Below are 18,788 nucleotides of genomic sequence, written 5' to 3' on the forward strand. Positions count from 1 at the left end.
AAAGTCAGTCTCCATCACCATTGGGCCAACACTTACTTGGTATGTATTTGGCTTTTGATACTATTAAATGATCTAAATGTACGAGAATTATGTTGGAGTCCAATAGTTGAGAGTTCGATTCTTGTTAACCTCAAATTTGGGTTATTATTTGTGTGGGTATTTGCTTGTGGGTATAAATTCCCACTTTTCAATCTATGAAAGTTTACTTGACCAGTTAATTACCGAATAAAAAAAAATGATTTAAATATATTTGTTCGATTCATCTTAATATGTATCATTCACATATTATTTTTTTGTAATTTTGATTTATTGATAATTAGTGATATTAAAGATCAAATTAGTGTTTCGATAAACATGCCTCAAAAAAAAAAAAGTGAATAATTAATATTTTGGATTGTTTTAGTAGTTTCGTTAGTTGTATTTTATGGAATTTGCTATAGCCCAATTTGCTAAATTCGATAACCTAATTAGATGGTGGTGCATTGTGGGGCTGATGCAAACAAAATTTGACTTGGCATAAGGCGAATGTTAAAGATTTTTCCCACTAATCACCAAACATGCATAAAACTTTTGCTGGTTTTTCTTAATTAGTGTGTGTTTCTCATTTGATAAATAGTCAAAGTGTTCATATATGTTTTCCGATGGTTTCACTCTCTAATTTGCCATGATTTCACATTAGAATGCATTGAATTTCATTATAAATGAAAATTAGAATGGGGTGATTATAGGCTGATAGTGGTGGTTTTAAGGTTAGTGCGCACCTTTTTTAGCAATATATTAGCCATATTAGTCATGATCATGTGATTTTTGTTTTCAAGTAAATGGAAAGTCTTTGATTTATTCTTGCTTCAAATTTTCAAAATTGAGTTGAAAAGATACAAGTAGTGCTTTTTTGTTTAATATATAGACAATGTGCAAGCCTAGTGTGATGTACCATTGCAACTTCTAGATTGATATATTATAGTCTTTACTCTTTAGAGATAACAATAAATTAGGGTAGCTGCTAACATGAAAGCACAATAGTCTTGGTTAGGATTAGTCGATGGCGGGGAGTCCCTCTCCATCTGCTCATATTATTGCATACACACGTAAATGAAACTTGCCTTAATATACCTAGGGAGCAACTAGTCTTGATAACCATGAAAACGACTCTTGTTGAGTTATGGACTTAAAGTCATCATAAGAGTATATTTGCTAAAAGCACATCATTCTAAGAATTATATTTAATTACGTGCAACTCAGAATTTTGCATATGCAACTATATTTGGAGGTCCAAACTAATAAGAGCATTGTTACATGAATAATCGAATATTTTAGCTATTTTTAGTTAGCCTTTAGACAAGCATATAAATTGGGTCAAACGTCCCCTTTGCTCTACTATTCAATTTGCCATGAAACAACAAATACATCTACTAGCAATATCTTAACATGCATGTATTGATCATATTTATCCAATTATTAACAAAAGATGGCTAGATCCACAAAACCAATGTTCTTCAAATTGAATTAAGAACTTCCACAAATCAAGCTTGAAATTCATAGTAATCTCTTCCAAATGATGAACCTAACGTGGGGAAAATCTTGTAACAGAAATAGAATCTTAAATCATAACATTCAATGTTTTTGAGGCATTATTATTGAAAGTGTATGGTATAAAAAAACTTGAAATCCATAGATTTTGTCCATGTCCCTTAAAACCACAACAAAGAGCACCTTGTAAGTTTCTAATTAAGCCCTATCCATAAACTTAAGGGGTGCAATACCCAAGAAAATGGAGATAAATAGAGAAGAAGTAACCAATGAAATGTCGGCTACCCATGCTTGCTTGAGGGTGCCTAAGCATGTGGCCGCCCTCGTTCATAGAAAGTAATATATTATGTGCCTTAGAACATGCAACTTCACGACAAACTATATCAGATTATGTCCTTTTTTTCTAGCCGGCTAGGTTAAGGGATTTAAATTAAATTATGTGTTGTTTTATCATATTAGTTCTATTTTATGTAATGTTATAATTATTGGGTTGAAATTTGATTCTTATAAGAATGGTTTGTCTTTTGTTATTGTCTTGAATACTATGTAAGCATGAGAGATAGAAAGGTTGGGAGCAAAAGAAATGAGTGTTATGGTTTACTTCACAATTGAGTCTCTCTAAAAAAAAAAAGAGTGTCGTATCTTACCATCCGTTATTTCATGGTTTACTATACAATTAGGTCTCTTATCTAGTAAAAATTTAGAGTTGATCGATCAAGGTCGACCCCGCCAACGAGGTTGACCTAAAAAATGCTCGGGCTTGTGAAGAGTATTTGGGCCGGATCCAATTTTAATTTTTTAGGGGGTTTGGGCACCTCATAGGTGGATTTTAAGTTTAAAATTTGGCCCGATCCGACTGTGTCATAAAAAGCCCGGTATATTTTTCCTAAATTAACGGATTTTGGATATAAAAATTCAGCCCAACTTGACACATGATGGGCTGTATTTTTGGGTGTTGTCCAACGCAAATCCGGTGCGGCCAATCATTTGATCACCTCTAAAAAAAGCAAATAAAGTAAGAAATGAGTGTCGATCATGGCTTACTCTTCACCCTATATTATGCTTAAAGTTGGTTTATTAAAAGCATTTTGGTGTCCTAAAATGCTTTTTTTTTATTACAATATATAGTTTAAAGGTGTTTAGGCTTAGTAATGTTAGTCTAGCTATAATTGGTACAATTATAGTGATACCTAAAATTTGGGAGGAAATTTCACCTATATCATACTACCTCTGTTTTTATTTAGTTGCAACGTTTTGACTTTCACGCTTGCCAATGTACAATTTCAAATCGTTTTATCTCTAATTGTATGTAAGTAAAAATTATAAAAATTTGATATTATGAAAGCTTACATCGAAACGAATCAAATAAGACCCCACATGACTATATTTTGTTTAACATATAAATCAATAAATGTGGTCAAATAAGAGAACATGAATAGTGCAATTTGTCAAACGTTGCAACTAAAAAAGAACGGAGGTAGTAATTCTTTGTATTTAGGTTGTTTTTGAAACTGAGACTATCATATGCAAAATTTTATTAACATAGAAAAACTTTATTTTTATGCAGGTTGGCAATGAGAATAAATCTTCGTTTATATTGATGACGACACATCATTATATAATTATAGAAATAAAAGCATATACAAGGGACCAATGGTGTATCTTCATACCTAAAAAAATATTTTTTATTTAGAAATTGCAAGTTTAGACATTAAAAAGACACAAGTTGACCCCAAATCTATATATACTACTACTATTAGTTAGGGAAAGGGCATTTAAATGTAATCAATTGGCTAATTTGAGATATTCTTCTAAATTAATCCAATTCGGCTAGCCTATCATGGCATGACATGTGTTGATTAAGGGAAATTAATTCATGAAATTAAGTTAGAATTAGTGAGTGTCAAATTGTCAATCATGCAATGCACGTTCTATTGGGAGAAAAAACCAAGCAAGTTTGTCGCCTTCCAAACTCTTGTTGAGGGCGACGGGCGACATGAGAGTAGGAGACCATGTAGTTAGGTTATGTCTCTATCGTACAAGTCAATAATACCATTTTATAGAACATACAACATTATATAAGAATAGAATGTTAGTTTTTTTTTATTAATTTTTGAGGAGTACAAAATGTACATTTTTTTGTATGAGTTGATTTTGATATTCTTTGCTTTTTTTTGAGGGGTGATTTTCTTTGCTTAAGTAGCACAGTAGCACTCATGTTTCTATGTCACCGTCTAAGTTTGGTAAAATGAGGTGATTGCGGATTTTCACCTGTGGTTTTGATACATCAAGTTTACCTAAAATGAGGTATATGTTTAGAGTAGTAAAAATATAAAATTAGAAGCTAATACAGTATGTATCTAGTATTTGGAAAACTATTTATTATCGAATCCCTAATAAAGCTAATTACACACCCAGTAGTGCTTGGTTTGATGCCTAATGGTTTGGTTTAATTTGTATCTCGAGGTTGTGGGATCAAATCTCACTGGAGTCACTTTAGGGGTGGGAATTTTCCCTTACCAAACCCCCTACTCCTAAGAAGCATTGCCTGCAAATCCAGGCCGAGTTGACCTGTGCGAGGTTCTGGTCCAGTTAGAACGTCTTTTTCTTACCTTAAAAAAATAAATAAATAAAGTTAATTACAAATTCATTTCGACCTCATACAAATCCCATGCGATTGAAATTTTTTTCAAGCATTATCTTTAATTGGTACATACTCTTGACCTTAAGTACCAGTTAACCAAAGATATTGGCTAGAAACAATTATATATTATTGACTTAGGTCAGACGACCCAACCGGGGTATCCAATCAAACTTTAGGATCTGAAAATCGAAATGGATTAGTTGTGTAATATTGGAATAAAAAAACAGACTCTATTAACCCAGTTTCGTAGAACTTTGGAACCTGAATCGCCGGATACCTCTTCTTTCCCCCCCCCCTAATTGCAAGGATATTGCTTATAAAATCGGTTAAAGAAATTGTGAGAGTTGAGATTGATAAAGGTTCTCCTCCTTACTAATTAAATGGTAAAAGTAAATTCTTTATACGTTACATCTCACTTTTTCCCTCTCTATCATAACAATCTCATGACAATCATCACAACAACTTTAAAGAGGTTATTTTCGAACAAGTTCGAGGACACTTATTGTTTCATATTTTCATCTCTGCAATCATTTCGAAAGTAACCAGAATCATATCGTCCTTATCTCATTTCTTTACCGATTAATTTCATACCATAACGATATATAATATATAAAAAGAAAGTAATCTACAATTTTTCATATTCTATTAGGAATGACATTGATTTTGATGTTGGATACATAGATCCTTAAAATACTTTGACGGCTTCTAATGTTTTTCTTGTATATGTCTTATTAGATTCAAAGAGTTCCACCACCCCCATCATCCCACCTAAATTATCTTGTAAAAGATATAAAAGTGGAAGACATTTTCAAATTATAGTGGCCTAATTAAGTGCATGAGTAATATTGCGAATCATATCTTGATGGAAAATATTGTATAACATCTTACGCATAATGAATAATGATAATATTCCGATTTTCTATTTGTCCGTGTGTATAAAATCCTCATCCTCACCAAACATTGAGTTGTCAGTGTATCAAGCTAAGATCCATTTAGTGAATGTATTCATGAATATATGAAATTTCTCTTCACGTTTTGATCCATATAATTAAAAGGGAGCTAATTAATTATTTAGGGTTTATTCATTAAATAAACAAGTTGTCTTTAACAAATAAAATTATGGGTCCGATTTTAGATAGTTTATCACATCTATAATTTAAAGAGGTCCAATATTCCTAATATTAGTAATGTGTACCAATTTGAGTATTGGTCTAGTGGTTAATTGAGGTGTTGTGAATGATAGGTCACAGATTCGAATCTCCCCTCCCCTTCTTTGTACTTTTAACTACTAAGAAACTCTCTCAAAACAAAAAACTTGAGTCTTAAGTGTAACGATTATTGTGAACAACTCAACCTTCCACAATTCACCAAAACAACATTTTATAAATGACATAAAAATCAGTAGTAATGACATGAAAATGTTTTATAATGACATGAAACAGATTTAAGATAGACATTAAACAACCCCAAAATGATAATACACCAATTTTGACATGAATTTTTTTTTATAATGCCATGAAACAGTTATATTAATTCGCTTATGTGAGATGTTTTGTTACACTGTAAGTTACGGTGTAACATGTTACAACCAATACAAACTTTAATATAATTAGATATTAAGAATAAGGAAACTCACAGAAAGAAAGAAAAATAGGTCTTTAATCAATTTATGATGTTCTTTGTATGCATTTCAAGTTTGATTTATGTATTAAAATGTAATATAGTAAATCAATAAAAATAATTAAAGATTAATATTGACACTTCAAAGTATCTTTTTTTTTCTTTTTAATAAATCTCCCACTTAAATAAAATTATTTAAACCTATGATAGAAATTTTTTGACGAGTAGTTGAACACATCATTTTTCAATAACCAAGAAAATTAAAGAAAGGGGAATATCCTACTTTATTTCTAAAGTTACCTACTTAGATTCAATGGAGCAAGACAAAAGGATTCAAAAACGATAATTTCCTATTAAAGTCAACTACTTGAGCTCTAACTTGCCAACACTTTATTTAATAAAGAATAGTCAGCCTAATTGTTTGAGTAAAAATCCTAATTAAGTTGAGTTTTAAGCCATTCATCTTCATTTAAGCCTAACATTAACACGATTAATAATGTCTTCATCAATTTTATCCTTTTACTTATATTTTATTTAATCTTCAAGGCTAAAAGTGTTCAAATTTTCCTATGATCTAGTGGTCAAACCGTCCAAGTCAACCTCCCCTCTCCCATATTTGCACATAAAGATACAGTTTAGTAAAAATGATTGAGTACAGTTAGGGATTTAACCTTACTTATAATAATATATTATAAAAATTGAATTAATTTTTCTAAAATAAGAGATAATTTCAAATTGTTTTTGGTAGGAGTTGAGTCATTATTTTTATGGATAATTTTTAATATTTTATAATACATATAGCTAATTATTAGACTCGGATTATACCTCGTGTAAGAAAATTTAGTCATAAATTTCTAAGCGTTCTATTGGTTGTATGAAGTAACACTATTTTAAGAGTTGCGTTTCCTATGTATAATAGTTTCATATCTTGGAAAATAGGTTTACTAACAGGAGAAACTAGATAAGCAATTTTCTTTCTTTCCAAAGGAAACAAGGCTTCCAGCTATGTTGGACTTTCTTGTATTTTAGTCATTTGAACAACACCACACATTAAACTTCTAAGAACTTCATTTTCTTGCCTTTTTGTGTGCACCATACAAACAATGTTGTATCATACTCTTGTGATTTTCTAATAGTTGTTATTATAGTATGACTTTTGAGCTATCTATATTATCTAGTCTGACTTTTATGTTTCCCATATTATTGTGTACATGTTATTGGAAAAATATGCATTTCAAAATATCGATCTTTTATGTTTGCCGTATTATTGTGTATATGTTATTGGAAAAGTATCGATTTTTTAAATATTTTTTACAAATAGATAAAAATAATAACAGAACAAAGTTATGTTGTCCTAAATGCAAAGTCAAACTAAAATCAATTTTTGCAGAAAATAATGAATATAAATTATTTTATTTTACATATATAATGGTAGAGTAGAAGTTGAAAACTATAAAAGTTCACTAGACCTAAGTATAGGTTGTATCATTGTATGTCAAGACTAAAATAACTCCTCTCTAAATTTCGAAGAAGCAATACATATAATTAGGATCTAACGGGGAGATGTACCCTAATTAAACTAACCTAAGTTTTTGACTTTTAAGCCTTCCTTGAAGAGAACCTAAGTTTTTGAATTTGAAAGTAGAAGTATGCCTCTTTCATGCTTTTATCAGTTTTGACTAATCAACTTATAATAAAAAAACTGCCGCTCTCTCTCTCTCTCTCAAAGTCTCCCAAAACACCAAACCCTAGAAAACTCTCAAAGCTAATCGCCACCTCGCAGGGTCGCCTGCGACGGTCCTCTTCTTCGTTTGTAGTTTAGTCCATAGGTTAGTCGAACCCCCTCCCTTGTTTGTCGTACGTCGTTCCCCTCCCCATTTAGCCATCGACAAGTGTTTGTCATTTGGGTCAAGATGGGTGGTTCAAGGTCGTAACAAAGGAATATGTTGTTTTTTGGGAATATGTGCTGAGGGTCAAGGTGAATCAAGAAGATCGAGAGCATGGACGAGGCGGTGATAGTTTTCATGGTTGGGATGTTTGTTTTTCGATTTTGAAAACCAGATGTGTGTTCGAGGGCTCAACTTGTTCGGCTCTCTTTTTAGCTTGGCACTGATCTTAATGGTCTTTGCCTTGACAACTTCAAATATGCAGGTGACACCTCAGTTGCATCTCGGGGTTTTCAGCACGCCCACTCATCAGTGTTTCTCCTACCTCATGGAGAAACCTGAAAGTACTCTCGATCGAGAGTAATGAGTCACAATGAAAGGAGACTCCTCACATGATCATGAGTTCATAATCCCAAGCGGTAGCATATCATTAGGATTGCTCATGCGGCGAGACGCAACGCTCGCCGTTGGTTATTCGTTGTCCGGATCGTGATCGTCATCCTCTTGTTCTGCCACTTCCATCAGCCATCCAAGGTTTGCATCCACCATCACAGGCATTGACCAGCAACATCCCCCATTCCCGCGTATCTTCGTATCGGTTTCTTTCCTTTTTGTTTTAGGTGGAATGTACGAGCTCCTAAAGCTACTTTAGGTTTGTTTGTTTGCTTTAGTTTGGGTTGTATTAGCATTAGGCTACACTTCCTCTTTTAATCAACATGTAATTTTTCATTGTAAAAAAAAAAAATCAATTTTAATTTTTTTTATTGATATATTTTGGTGCCAACTCTTTATTATTAATATTTGAGAGTCTTGTAGAAAGACTAGGCTGAGAAATTTACACGAAAATAAAAGTGAAGGACATAATAAGTACTCTTTCAAAATGAAATCGATATGGAAGAAAATTCCACACATTCCCCCCCCCCCCCCCCAAAAAAACTTATACGTGCTCAACTTAAGTTATGTGTTGTTTAACTTATCTTGACTTATATTCCGTAAATTCATAAGGTGAGGAGAACATGTCCTATCAATCTGGACTCTCAGTGATCAACTAACCAACCGTTTCAAGTCCACGATGAAGATGTAAACGTGATACGGGCCAAGTCATGGGTCCAGGCCGTCCATCACTTCACTTACTAAAGTAGCTAACATAATGCTGTTGGACAAACAACCCCAAGTCATGAGTACTTCTGCTCAATTCAAGATCATATGTCGAATATAAAATCGACCCAGCAATTCTGGACTATGATATATTGAGATATATATATAATCACCACAACAGCACAACTCATAAAGTTAAATTTCCATGATGAACTGCATATGAAGAATTCTATCTAGTACAAGAATTCCTCTAAACCCAACCCACTACAATGTACACTTCTGACTTTGTTGTGTGAAGTACATACAAACACAATAAAATAGAGCTCAGAACTCATACTCTTGCCAAAGAAATTTAATTTAAGGAGACACTGGATGTCTGGATCATAGCAAAATCGACATCGAATTAACGAGATATAAAAAGAACAAAACAAAATCAATGTGAAGTTACTCAGAAGTCACAACTAAAATTCACATTGCAGGAACAAGGAAAAAGCTATAGTAAGATACTCCACACTCCACAGTACAAAGCACAACAAAGACCCTTTGTTCAGACATCCTCTGTAAAACTGTGCCACATTGTAGCTTTTGAATAACAGTATATAGTACTATTAGTACTTCATTAATCATTGAAGAGGGAATAAGAATCCTCTTTTACAGCACTAAAGCAGATGCAACAAACACACTTCTTTTTCTACTTGAGATTTTATATTGAAAGAATTCTGGCAAAATGTAAATATTCTTGGATAACAAAGCATCTCTTCATAATACACTCGGGTTCTGATATCGAGGAACGGATAAGATAAAGTGGATCATAATCAAACCTTAATCCTTACAGTTTCTCGATTCAGTTTTTAGGCGCAGGAACCTCAGAGTCGGGGAAAAGGTCCGGAAACCTCACCCCCAAAATCCCCAAGTGTCCTCGGTAGACAAGATCCGAATCACCCTTGACTCAAGGATAAGTTAGTCATTTCAAGTCTCAACTGTTCCCGCAAGAAAAAACCGGTTTTAATGGCAAACAACAACACAATACTTAGAAGCAGAAGGATCTCATTTCTCCTTTGAAAAAGTTTCTTAATACACTTGCTCTTTTTTTTCCCTAGTGAAAATGCAACAGAGTGAATCTAACAGATTACAACATGATAGGCAATGGTGATAGGATCGATGTATGTCGTCGACATACATCTCCATAATGGATACAACTTGACATGAAAGTTGCTAAAGAGCTCTTGAGGCTAGTCTAATACTATAAACAAACCTTACCTAATGCTACTATAAGACACACTTGAAGAGAGAGAAATGGAGTACAAGGATACCTGCATTTTGCTGATGGAGCCTTTGCAGAATTTATATATTCTTATCTTTTTTTCTTGAAACATTACAACAACTAGCCATGGCTTCTGTACAGGAATCTTAAGATGGAACATTGAAGTGAAAGAGCCAAGAGATGACAAAGGCAAAGACCATACACGCAAGCAGAAAATTCAGAAACCGATGCCCTTGCCAGAAATGTCGTGTCTCGGCAGGATGAGGTGGGGGAGCCGTGGCTGTAGCATCGTTAGTCTCATTCCACTGCTCCATTAGTTCAACTTCACTCACGCCAACCACATTGCGAGCCGTTGAACCACAGATCTCGCATATTCTGTGTCAAATTCAAGGGAAAAAAGGATTAGACCAGTCAAACAATCAGGAAGTAAAATTGACATAAAGCTGTTGTTGAGGTGAGGAGAATTCTGTAAGGGTCTTCTGTGCCAATAGGCGAGAGTTTTGAACAAGGGAAAAAATAAAGAAAAAAGAGAAAAAATAAAAATAAAAGAACTGTGAGGACAGATTTTAACATCAAAGATGACCCTGAGATAATACGCCAGATAATGCAACAAGAGCATCAACATAGTCCCCACAAGAACACAACTGTTGGTTTAATCAATCTCCAGAAGACTAGATCACTTGAATCAAGGCTACCAGGTGTGTCCCAATGCATGGCAAACAAAAACTCCAGACTTTAAACGTCTACTCCTAACTCCCGAGATCAGACTGAGGAACAGTTCAGATGATAAACTTCTTTATTTTTTATAAAAACAATAGAGCAAATATCAAGTTGGTGCACTATTAATCAACGAATATATAGTGATGCTGAAGTCTATTTGCCCAATTACATTAAAGACATAATTAAGATTTTTCAGGACCAATATCCTAACAATTTATATTCTAGTCTTAAATTAGATTCTTTTTATGTAACATGCTTATGTCTAATTCTAATAACTAATGACATATTGACATCTATTTCCAATTAAGCCCTTAATTAAGCATTCCACATGTAAATGTTTAAATTCTTAGTTTTTGCATTAACATTGATAACTAGAATATAAGTGAATGGCCGATGGCAAAAGAATATAAGAACCACATCAACACAATGTACAGAAAAAAACAGTTCAAATATTTGTAGCTGCAATGTAACAAAGATACAAGTAAACAATTGAAAATGACCCTGTTGCATATAAGACACAAAGGAACAATGAAGATCAAATGGCAGAGCTCATGATTCATAACTTCATTTGCAGATCCACGTTAAGAAATAGGCTAAGTTACTCATACTCTTCACTCTGTTCCAAGATACTTATATCTAGCCTCTAAACATAAGATAACAAAAGGAACTTCATATTAGACCAAAAGTACATAGGACTCCAACAGAAACAGCTGGATTTCAATCTCATAGAAATATCGCTCTCAAACCCTGCATCTATGCAACACAGTAAACTATCACAAAAGGATAGCATCTAACTCCAAGATACAAGTCAGAACTGTAAAAAAGAGTTTATCAGGCTACCTACAACTAGCCAATAGAAAATTTTGGGGGATTATAGAAGAGAAAAGGATTACGATGAATCCCAGAAAATAGCAGAATCCTAAGAAAGTTGACAGCAAGAAGGAGAAAAGAGGAGCACTGAGTTTTCTATTGATCAAACAAGAAACATGCAGTATGCCCAAGAACCATATCGATCCTGTTCTACATAGTCCAAGGACAGGAAAACAGCAATCAAGCATCCAATTTTCAGAGCAGAGCCCCAGCCACCACTACTGAGACGAAAGCAAGCATAACCAGACAGTGATACACTGCAACAATCTTCCATACTTTCAAGCACTTGGAGACCTACTTCATCACATCTTATAAGACATATTTAGAGCATTTATCAGCAATTGAACTTCATTGCACAACTCGTTGATGATGAAATGCATCCAGCCACTATCAGACTCCAACACTAATAATAAAAACTTCTAATCAAAAGAACATTAAGCAGAAATTTCAAGATAACGCTTCCTGTGGTTGAAGGAAAGAGTGAGATATTTCCAATAGAGTCACAAAGAAGACAACTATCTTCTGCTCCTATTCAGTGACCACTTTCAACTCCACAACACACCCAGAAACCCGAGTCATATCAGAAATGAAAAGGCAAGAAAACTATGGCTCTATTCTCCGTACTTATTTCAGGAAACATAAATTCAGACAAGTATAGTCAAGGTTAATAAGTTCAGATTAGTTAAGTTTAAGGCCAATAAGTTAGAAAATATTAAATAGGTTAGGTTTGGAGCCAATAGGGGATATCAAAGTGTAATTCAGAACTACAAAAGACACTAATAAGTTTAAGCTAGTTAAGTCCATGGACAATAAGTTCAGATATGTGAAAATCACGTAAAGCAATGCACCAGGATTATAATTCAATTAATCAGTAGCTCAGATAAATTATGCAGCTTATGAGAGATTTATACCTCAATTTAAAAAAACAACTCCCCAGTAAAACATTACCAAACTAGTCAAGTTGGCCACACATTTGAGAACATTCAAAATGTAGTTGTACATCAATTTTGTCAAATGTCAATCTATTAAGATGTCGAATTTGTCAAGTCACATGTTATAGCTATAAATGTCAACTATATTCTTTACCCAAATAGACTAGCAAAATAGCTCACCGCCACATATCGGATATCTCTTCCTCCAGTGTCATGTACCCACTGAAGAAAGCATCGCCAAGGCGAAAGGGAAAGGGAAACAGGGATATTCTTAAGGTGGAATTGAATTTGCAATTGCTACATATGTGTTGCATCATTTTGCCAAATTTCATCTTTAAGAACTAACAGCCAAAGAATCTAACCAAATTAAACACAAGAAAAAGATCTTTCCATATCTCACATGACATAAAATAGATAACAACCTTGAGCACACCACCTAACTCAGAAAAGTCAGCTATAACATTCACATATAGCTAAACCATCTCAAGAAATACTTAACAAAAGGAAGTAGCCGACATAAGATGTAATTAGAAAACTTCATTTATAAGCAATGTACATATAAAAGAATCTAATCTAATTAATATAAGATAAACAAGCAGAGAACTACTATGGCCCTTACTCCTTTTCCTTTATTAAACTTGATTCCCTCACTCATTTTTAACCAACTTTACTTTGAATTTTAACATTTTTCTTCCTTTATCCAACCAACAAAATGTCTATTCTCACTATAACTTTTTAGTCCACCAATATACCTAATACAAAAACTCCTTTTATAGATTACCTAATGAAATCTCCATATGAACTAGAGTAAAAAAGCATCATACATGACTCAGCCCACTCACAATTAATCCAAATTCCAAACTAAGGACCATTTTTCCAAGAAAAAAACAGCAAGATTCGATTTTTGAGTGATCTATTTATTAGGTGTTAAGCACCAAAGATTATCACCCAATCAACAATTAACACATGGGTTTATCACTAACTCCAAAATAAGCAAGATTAGAAAGAGAAAATATCATATCACATCCAAAATATACAAACTTTGTACATCAAGTGCCACATTTTCGTAAACAAAATGTTACTGATATTAAGTCGTTTTAAAAAAAAACCATGCCAAATTCATGACAAAAACTAAACACAATTAACATTTAATATGACCACCACAAATCTAAACACATATACTAGTATGCTACCTCCGTTTTCTATTATTTGCAACGATTACACATTTTTCTTCTCTACTTTATGTCAAATCGTTGCGCAATAAATAAAAAAACGGAGGTAGTATATGAAATCAATAAGAAGCTAACTAAAAACTGATAAAAGAAAAAAAAAAACTTACTTGTTACCCCTAATCTTAAACCAAGCTTCAGCACAATGTTTATGAGCAGCAGCTAAATCTTCCTTACAAGAACAACCCAATTCAATTGGGAACCCAGATTCAGGGTTAGACCCATCTAAACTAAGATGACAAATTCTACAATCTCTCTCAACTTTTGACAAATGTAGACTTATTTTTGTCTCCCCAATTACAGCTCCAACATTTTCTCTCTCTAGATCCACTGAACATTCCGATAAACAAGAAGTTGATGATGATGAAAAGCTTCTTTTCTCACTATTTAAACTCCCATTAACACCATCTTCAGTAACAACTCTTGTACAACGTTCATTTTCTTCGTCGGAGCAACAGACACTTTCTTCATCGTCGTCGTCGGAAACTTCGCCGGAGCTCCGGCGAGGAAGTTCTTGCTCAATATCAATAACATGGTGTTGTTGGGTAGTGATTAATGTTGACATTGGGAGTTATTTTTTGAAGTTAAGATCATTAAAATGTGTATAAGTTTAAAGAATGAAAGTGGGTTATTTTATGGTGGGTGTTTTTTTTTCTCTCTCCTTTCACTTATTATTAAGTGGGGTTGTTTTTTCTCTGCTACTCCATTGAAGAATGAAGAGTAGGTGAAAGAGGAGAGAAAAAGATGGAGTTTTTATTATTTGTTGTTGTTGTTGTGTTGCATTTGTTCTACAAGAGGCGGAGGAGAGAGAAAATGGAAGGAGAAGAGACTGCTTTTTTACAGACAACAGGTTAAACATCTTAAGATACTAGTCAGGGTTGCCTCTTTTTACTTTTCCTTTTTCCAATTTATTCAAGTTTGTTTATATTCTATAATAGGAGAAGCATTTATTAAACCAACATTTTTATATAAGGTTCGTAAAAGTTGATCTAATCTGATTGATAATTTGGTATGAACATTAATTCGAAATAAGCGGATTAGGGTTAGAATTTAGAATTGTTGATTTGCGTAAGAGCAACTTCAATGGTTAGCTAAAACAATACTTGGCTAAAAATGTCACATCATTTTCCTTAGCTAATTCTATCTTTAGCCAACTTCCCCTTTAGTGGTTTAGCTAAACTATTTTGTTGCTTAAGTAGGTCCCACAATCACTTTTTCCTTTTTTTTAATATATAAAATATCACTTATTGAGAAGGTATTTGTGGGGTGGGACCCAACATTTTGGCTAAGCCAATTTGCTCTATAGAGCCAATTTGCTTAGTAAAGCAAAACTCCAATTTGTACTCCAATGGTTAAGCAACTACCTAAGTATTTTTGCAAAATTGCTAGCAAGTCCTTTTTTTGCACCATTGGAGTTGCTCTAAGTAAATAGGTTGACAAGATTAACCCATTTAATTAAACAACTTAGACTTAAATTGACATTTTCGATCCCAAAATGACTTTTTTTTTTACATTATTAGCTTATACATATAGAAAAATCTTGAAAAATATCTTGATGAATCTAAAAATTGGTATAAGAAAAGGTAAAATATTGCTAAAAAGTAAATACTAGACATGCATACTTCAATAGTTGCTCATTTAGTTTTAAAGAAAATAATTATTGAAAGTATGCATGTTTAGTTTTTTCAAATAATTATTTAATAAATGGGTTACTTGTATAACCTATTATAAAGTGGCATGTTTCCGGCCGAAATTCCCAAGCCAAAAGCAACTAATTCGGGCCGGACTATATAGGCTTTTCTAACCTTTTTTGGGTCGGGCCAAAAAGGCCTATTTTTCATATTTAAGTAGTATGTGGCATGGGTTTTTCTCAAAAAAAAAAATGGGTCTAGTTGCGGGCCGAAAAAAGTGCCCAAAATCCGCCCATTTTCAAGCCGAGTGCGGCACATTTTGATCACCTCTACTACATTAGTCGAGTAGACTTTAATGCTTTATTGTAAATATTTAAACTTCGCACAATTGCCAAGGAATGGTTTTTTTTTATATAAAAATAAATAGCTTATATTTTATCTATCATTAGTAGGTAGGATGAGAATAAAAGAAAATTGTAAATAAAAGTAGGACTCACATATCAAAAATATAAATGTGTAAATGTAAAAACTAAAATTAACACACTCCAAATAAAGAAAAATATATCAACTAAAAAAAATGGAGGAATTAAATATCAAAACAATATTGTTTAAAAACATTTAGGAGCATATAGTACACCAGAAAATATGAGGATAACACAAGGTTTTGTTGGTAGAGGATGATAATCAATATTCTTACATTTGTCTCTTCCGTGAAATTATGATTAGCACCGTTCTTTTTACTCTCGTCACGGGGTATGACGAGGACGCCCCACTATTCGCATGCCTCCACCTTCAATAATATAATCACAAAAAGAACACAAACACTTCTCACTTTTGCACTTCACGGCTATACGGCTATACCATACCTGGATATAGCATGGGTTGAATTTTTAGGTCTACGGTTCGGATTAGGGCGTAATTCGAATCGATTCGAATAAATTTTGGATTTAATTTTTTCAATTCGGATCCAAACTAATTAGAGTTTGAATTCAAATCGATCCAATCCGAATTTCATACTCTAGATTGGATGTGATCCGAAAATTCAATTTTTTAAAACTTTAGTTTTTCGATGAAAAAATTAAGCACACCAGCACCTTAGTAGATATAGAAAATGAGGAATTAAGTAGTGGAATTTGTTGTGTAAGAGACCGCCTATTTTAAAATTAAAATTAGGCAATGGTAAATCCAATATTTAAAACAGAATTAGCTCAATAGTGACTAGGTCAATTTCTTTTGGTGACTAGTTTAATCCATTTAATGTCAAAGTCTACTTTTATATTAAAATTAGACCGTCTCTTTTAATAATTTTTGTAAGTGGTGTTAGAGTTTTAGGGGAAGGGTTGAAGTGCTACGCCAACTTAGCTATGAACTAGGCTTTTTTTTTTTGAAAAAAAAAAACAGTTTAACACTTAAGGTCAATCCAGATACATATACAAGGCATATTACGATTCGGTTATATTGGATTTTTGGATCCAATTACCCTCAATCCAATCAGATCCAAAAATCTGAATTTTCAAAAATTGCAATCCAAACACAATCCGAATCCGATACGGATTACTAATTCACATATTTTTATAAAAAAACATAATAATATGTTCAATACATATTAGTTCATAAATTTATTGGCAAAGGTTAGCAAGGTTGTAATTAATAAATTTTACTATTAGTGCATATACTATAAGAATGTGAGGAGGTTGTTGATAAAGTACAAATAAGACTATCAAGTAGCATTTGTCTACTTGGTTTAGTGGTAAGGTTTGTACGAAGTATCTCACAACCTTAAGGTTGTGGTAGGTATAACCTTCACCATGAAAACTTTGGGGGTTGGAATCCCTTACCTTCCCCTACTTTTAAACGGCTTTGCTTGTGTAGCTGAGTTGGTCAGATTAACCTGTGTGAGGTTCCGATTTAATAGGAGACTTCTCCTTACCATTTTGGTTTTTTTACAAATGTACAAATAAAACTAGTAATACATAATAGACCAATCATAATATCCTATGCTTATAAGTTCATTTTTTTTTGGTGCGAATGAGCCACAAGGACAGGAATGAGAATTGACCCCAAAATCACCTGAAATCGGAAGAGAAGCTCTAACCAATCGAGCTATCCCTCACTCTCTATGCTCATAAGTTTATAAAAGTGAAGAAAATGTGTTTTTTAAAACAATATGGGGTCAAGGTTATTCAAACTTCCACAATATGAAGTTAATTTAAGTTGCTAAATTAAGAGGAAAATAGTTGCTTTTCTCTCATATTGCGAGTACACGAATGATGGATTGCCAATTTGTCACAAGTGCTTCGGAATGAACTATGAATCCACTTCCTTCGTAAGCTCGTATCTTCTATCTGATGTCATGAGAAATTTGAGGCTACTTAAGCATATCTTCACTTCGTAGCTTTTAAGGATTTTGTTGCTTCTAGGTTCTCATTGCAGTTGACGATATATTCTTATTGCTCATCTCATTGAGTATCTACTTTTTGTTCCTTTGTATACAGTATTATTATTTTATATTTTTACTATTCTATTTGTAATACTTCCTTTATTTTGATTTAGGTGCAACATGAGAGAAAACACTTAAATTAAGGTGATTAGGTGAGGAAAGAGAAAAAAAAAAAAAATTCCGTGAGATGATAAGAAAGAGAGAGAAAAATATCCAAAATAAGTAATGTTGCACTTAATTTCAAACACTTCAAAATAGAAAATATGCAACTGAAAGAGAAAAGAGGAAATATATTTATAATTGAACTAATAATTTAGCCCTAATGGAGTAGGATGTTAACTAACTATTCCTGTTTCCCTCAAAAAACAGGAATAGTATTTTGGATATTTCGTGTATGCCAATATTTTGTGGCACCTATACAAATTACTCCCTCCGTCCCTTAATAGAGTGCCCATTTCTTTTTTGGACACTATTCAAAGGTAAAGAAAGCCCTCAAAAAATATTTCTAATATATAAGAAAAAACATAGTCATGTGGGGTCTTGTTTGATTCGTCTCATTACGTACATTAAGAAAATCAAACTTTTATAATTTTTACTAATATGAAATTAAAGATATTAACAATACAAAACGTGCATTGGCAAACGTGCATTGGAGAAATGGGCACTCTATTAAGGGACGGAGGGAGTATATACATGTGCGCTTTTTCATGATGGACATTTGTAGATTTGTATTTACGAGATACAATATTTACGGACAACACTATCTATTTTTTCATTGGTGGATATGTATATTAGTACTTTTTAGATAGAATTGGAGCTACCTTTCTAACATGTACTTCCTCCGTTTCTAAATAAGTGCAACATTTCTTGTTTTTACGTTTGCCAATGCATTATTTTAACCTTTAATATCTTCAATTATCAATA

The 18,788-nt window shown here is 33.0% G+C and overlaps 1 protein-coding gene across 1 annotated transcript; it reads right to left on the reverse strand.

Moving 5' to 3' along the window:
• Positions 1 to 9,805: 9,805 nt before the first annotated feature.
• LOC104903962 (hypothetical protein) lies at positions 9,806 to 14,668 on the reverse strand. Its single transcript, XM_010692116.4, has 2 exons — positions 13,904 to 14,668; positions 9,806 to 10,417 (listed from the first exon to the last, which is right to left on the reverse strand). The coding sequence occupies exons 1-2, from the start codon at positions 14,356 to 14,358 to the stop codon at positions 10,189 to 10,191; spliced, it is 684 nt and encodes a 227-aa protein (XP_010690418.1). The 5' UTR covers positions 14,359 to 14,668; the 3' UTR covers positions 9,806 to 10,188.
• Between the last annotated feature and the right edge of the window lie 4,120 nt (positions 14,669 to 18,788).

This window comes from Beta vulgaris, chromosome 2 (assembly GCF_026745355.1).
Source record: "Beta vulgaris subsp. vulgaris cultivar EL10 chromosome 2, EL10.2, whole genome shotgun sequence".
NCBI lineage: Eukaryota > Viridiplantae > Streptophyta > Magnoliopsida > Caryophyllales > Amaranthaceae > Beta > Beta vulgaris.

Coding starts and splice junctions, on each gene's coding strand:
- LOC104903962 (XM_010692116.4), bottom strand. CDS start 14,358: ATGTCAACATTAATCACTACCCAACAACACCATGTTATTGATATTGAG. Junction 10,418..13,903: donor TTTAAGATTAGGGGTAACAA/GTAAGTTTTTTT, acceptor AATTTGACACAG/AATATGCGAGATCTGTGGTT.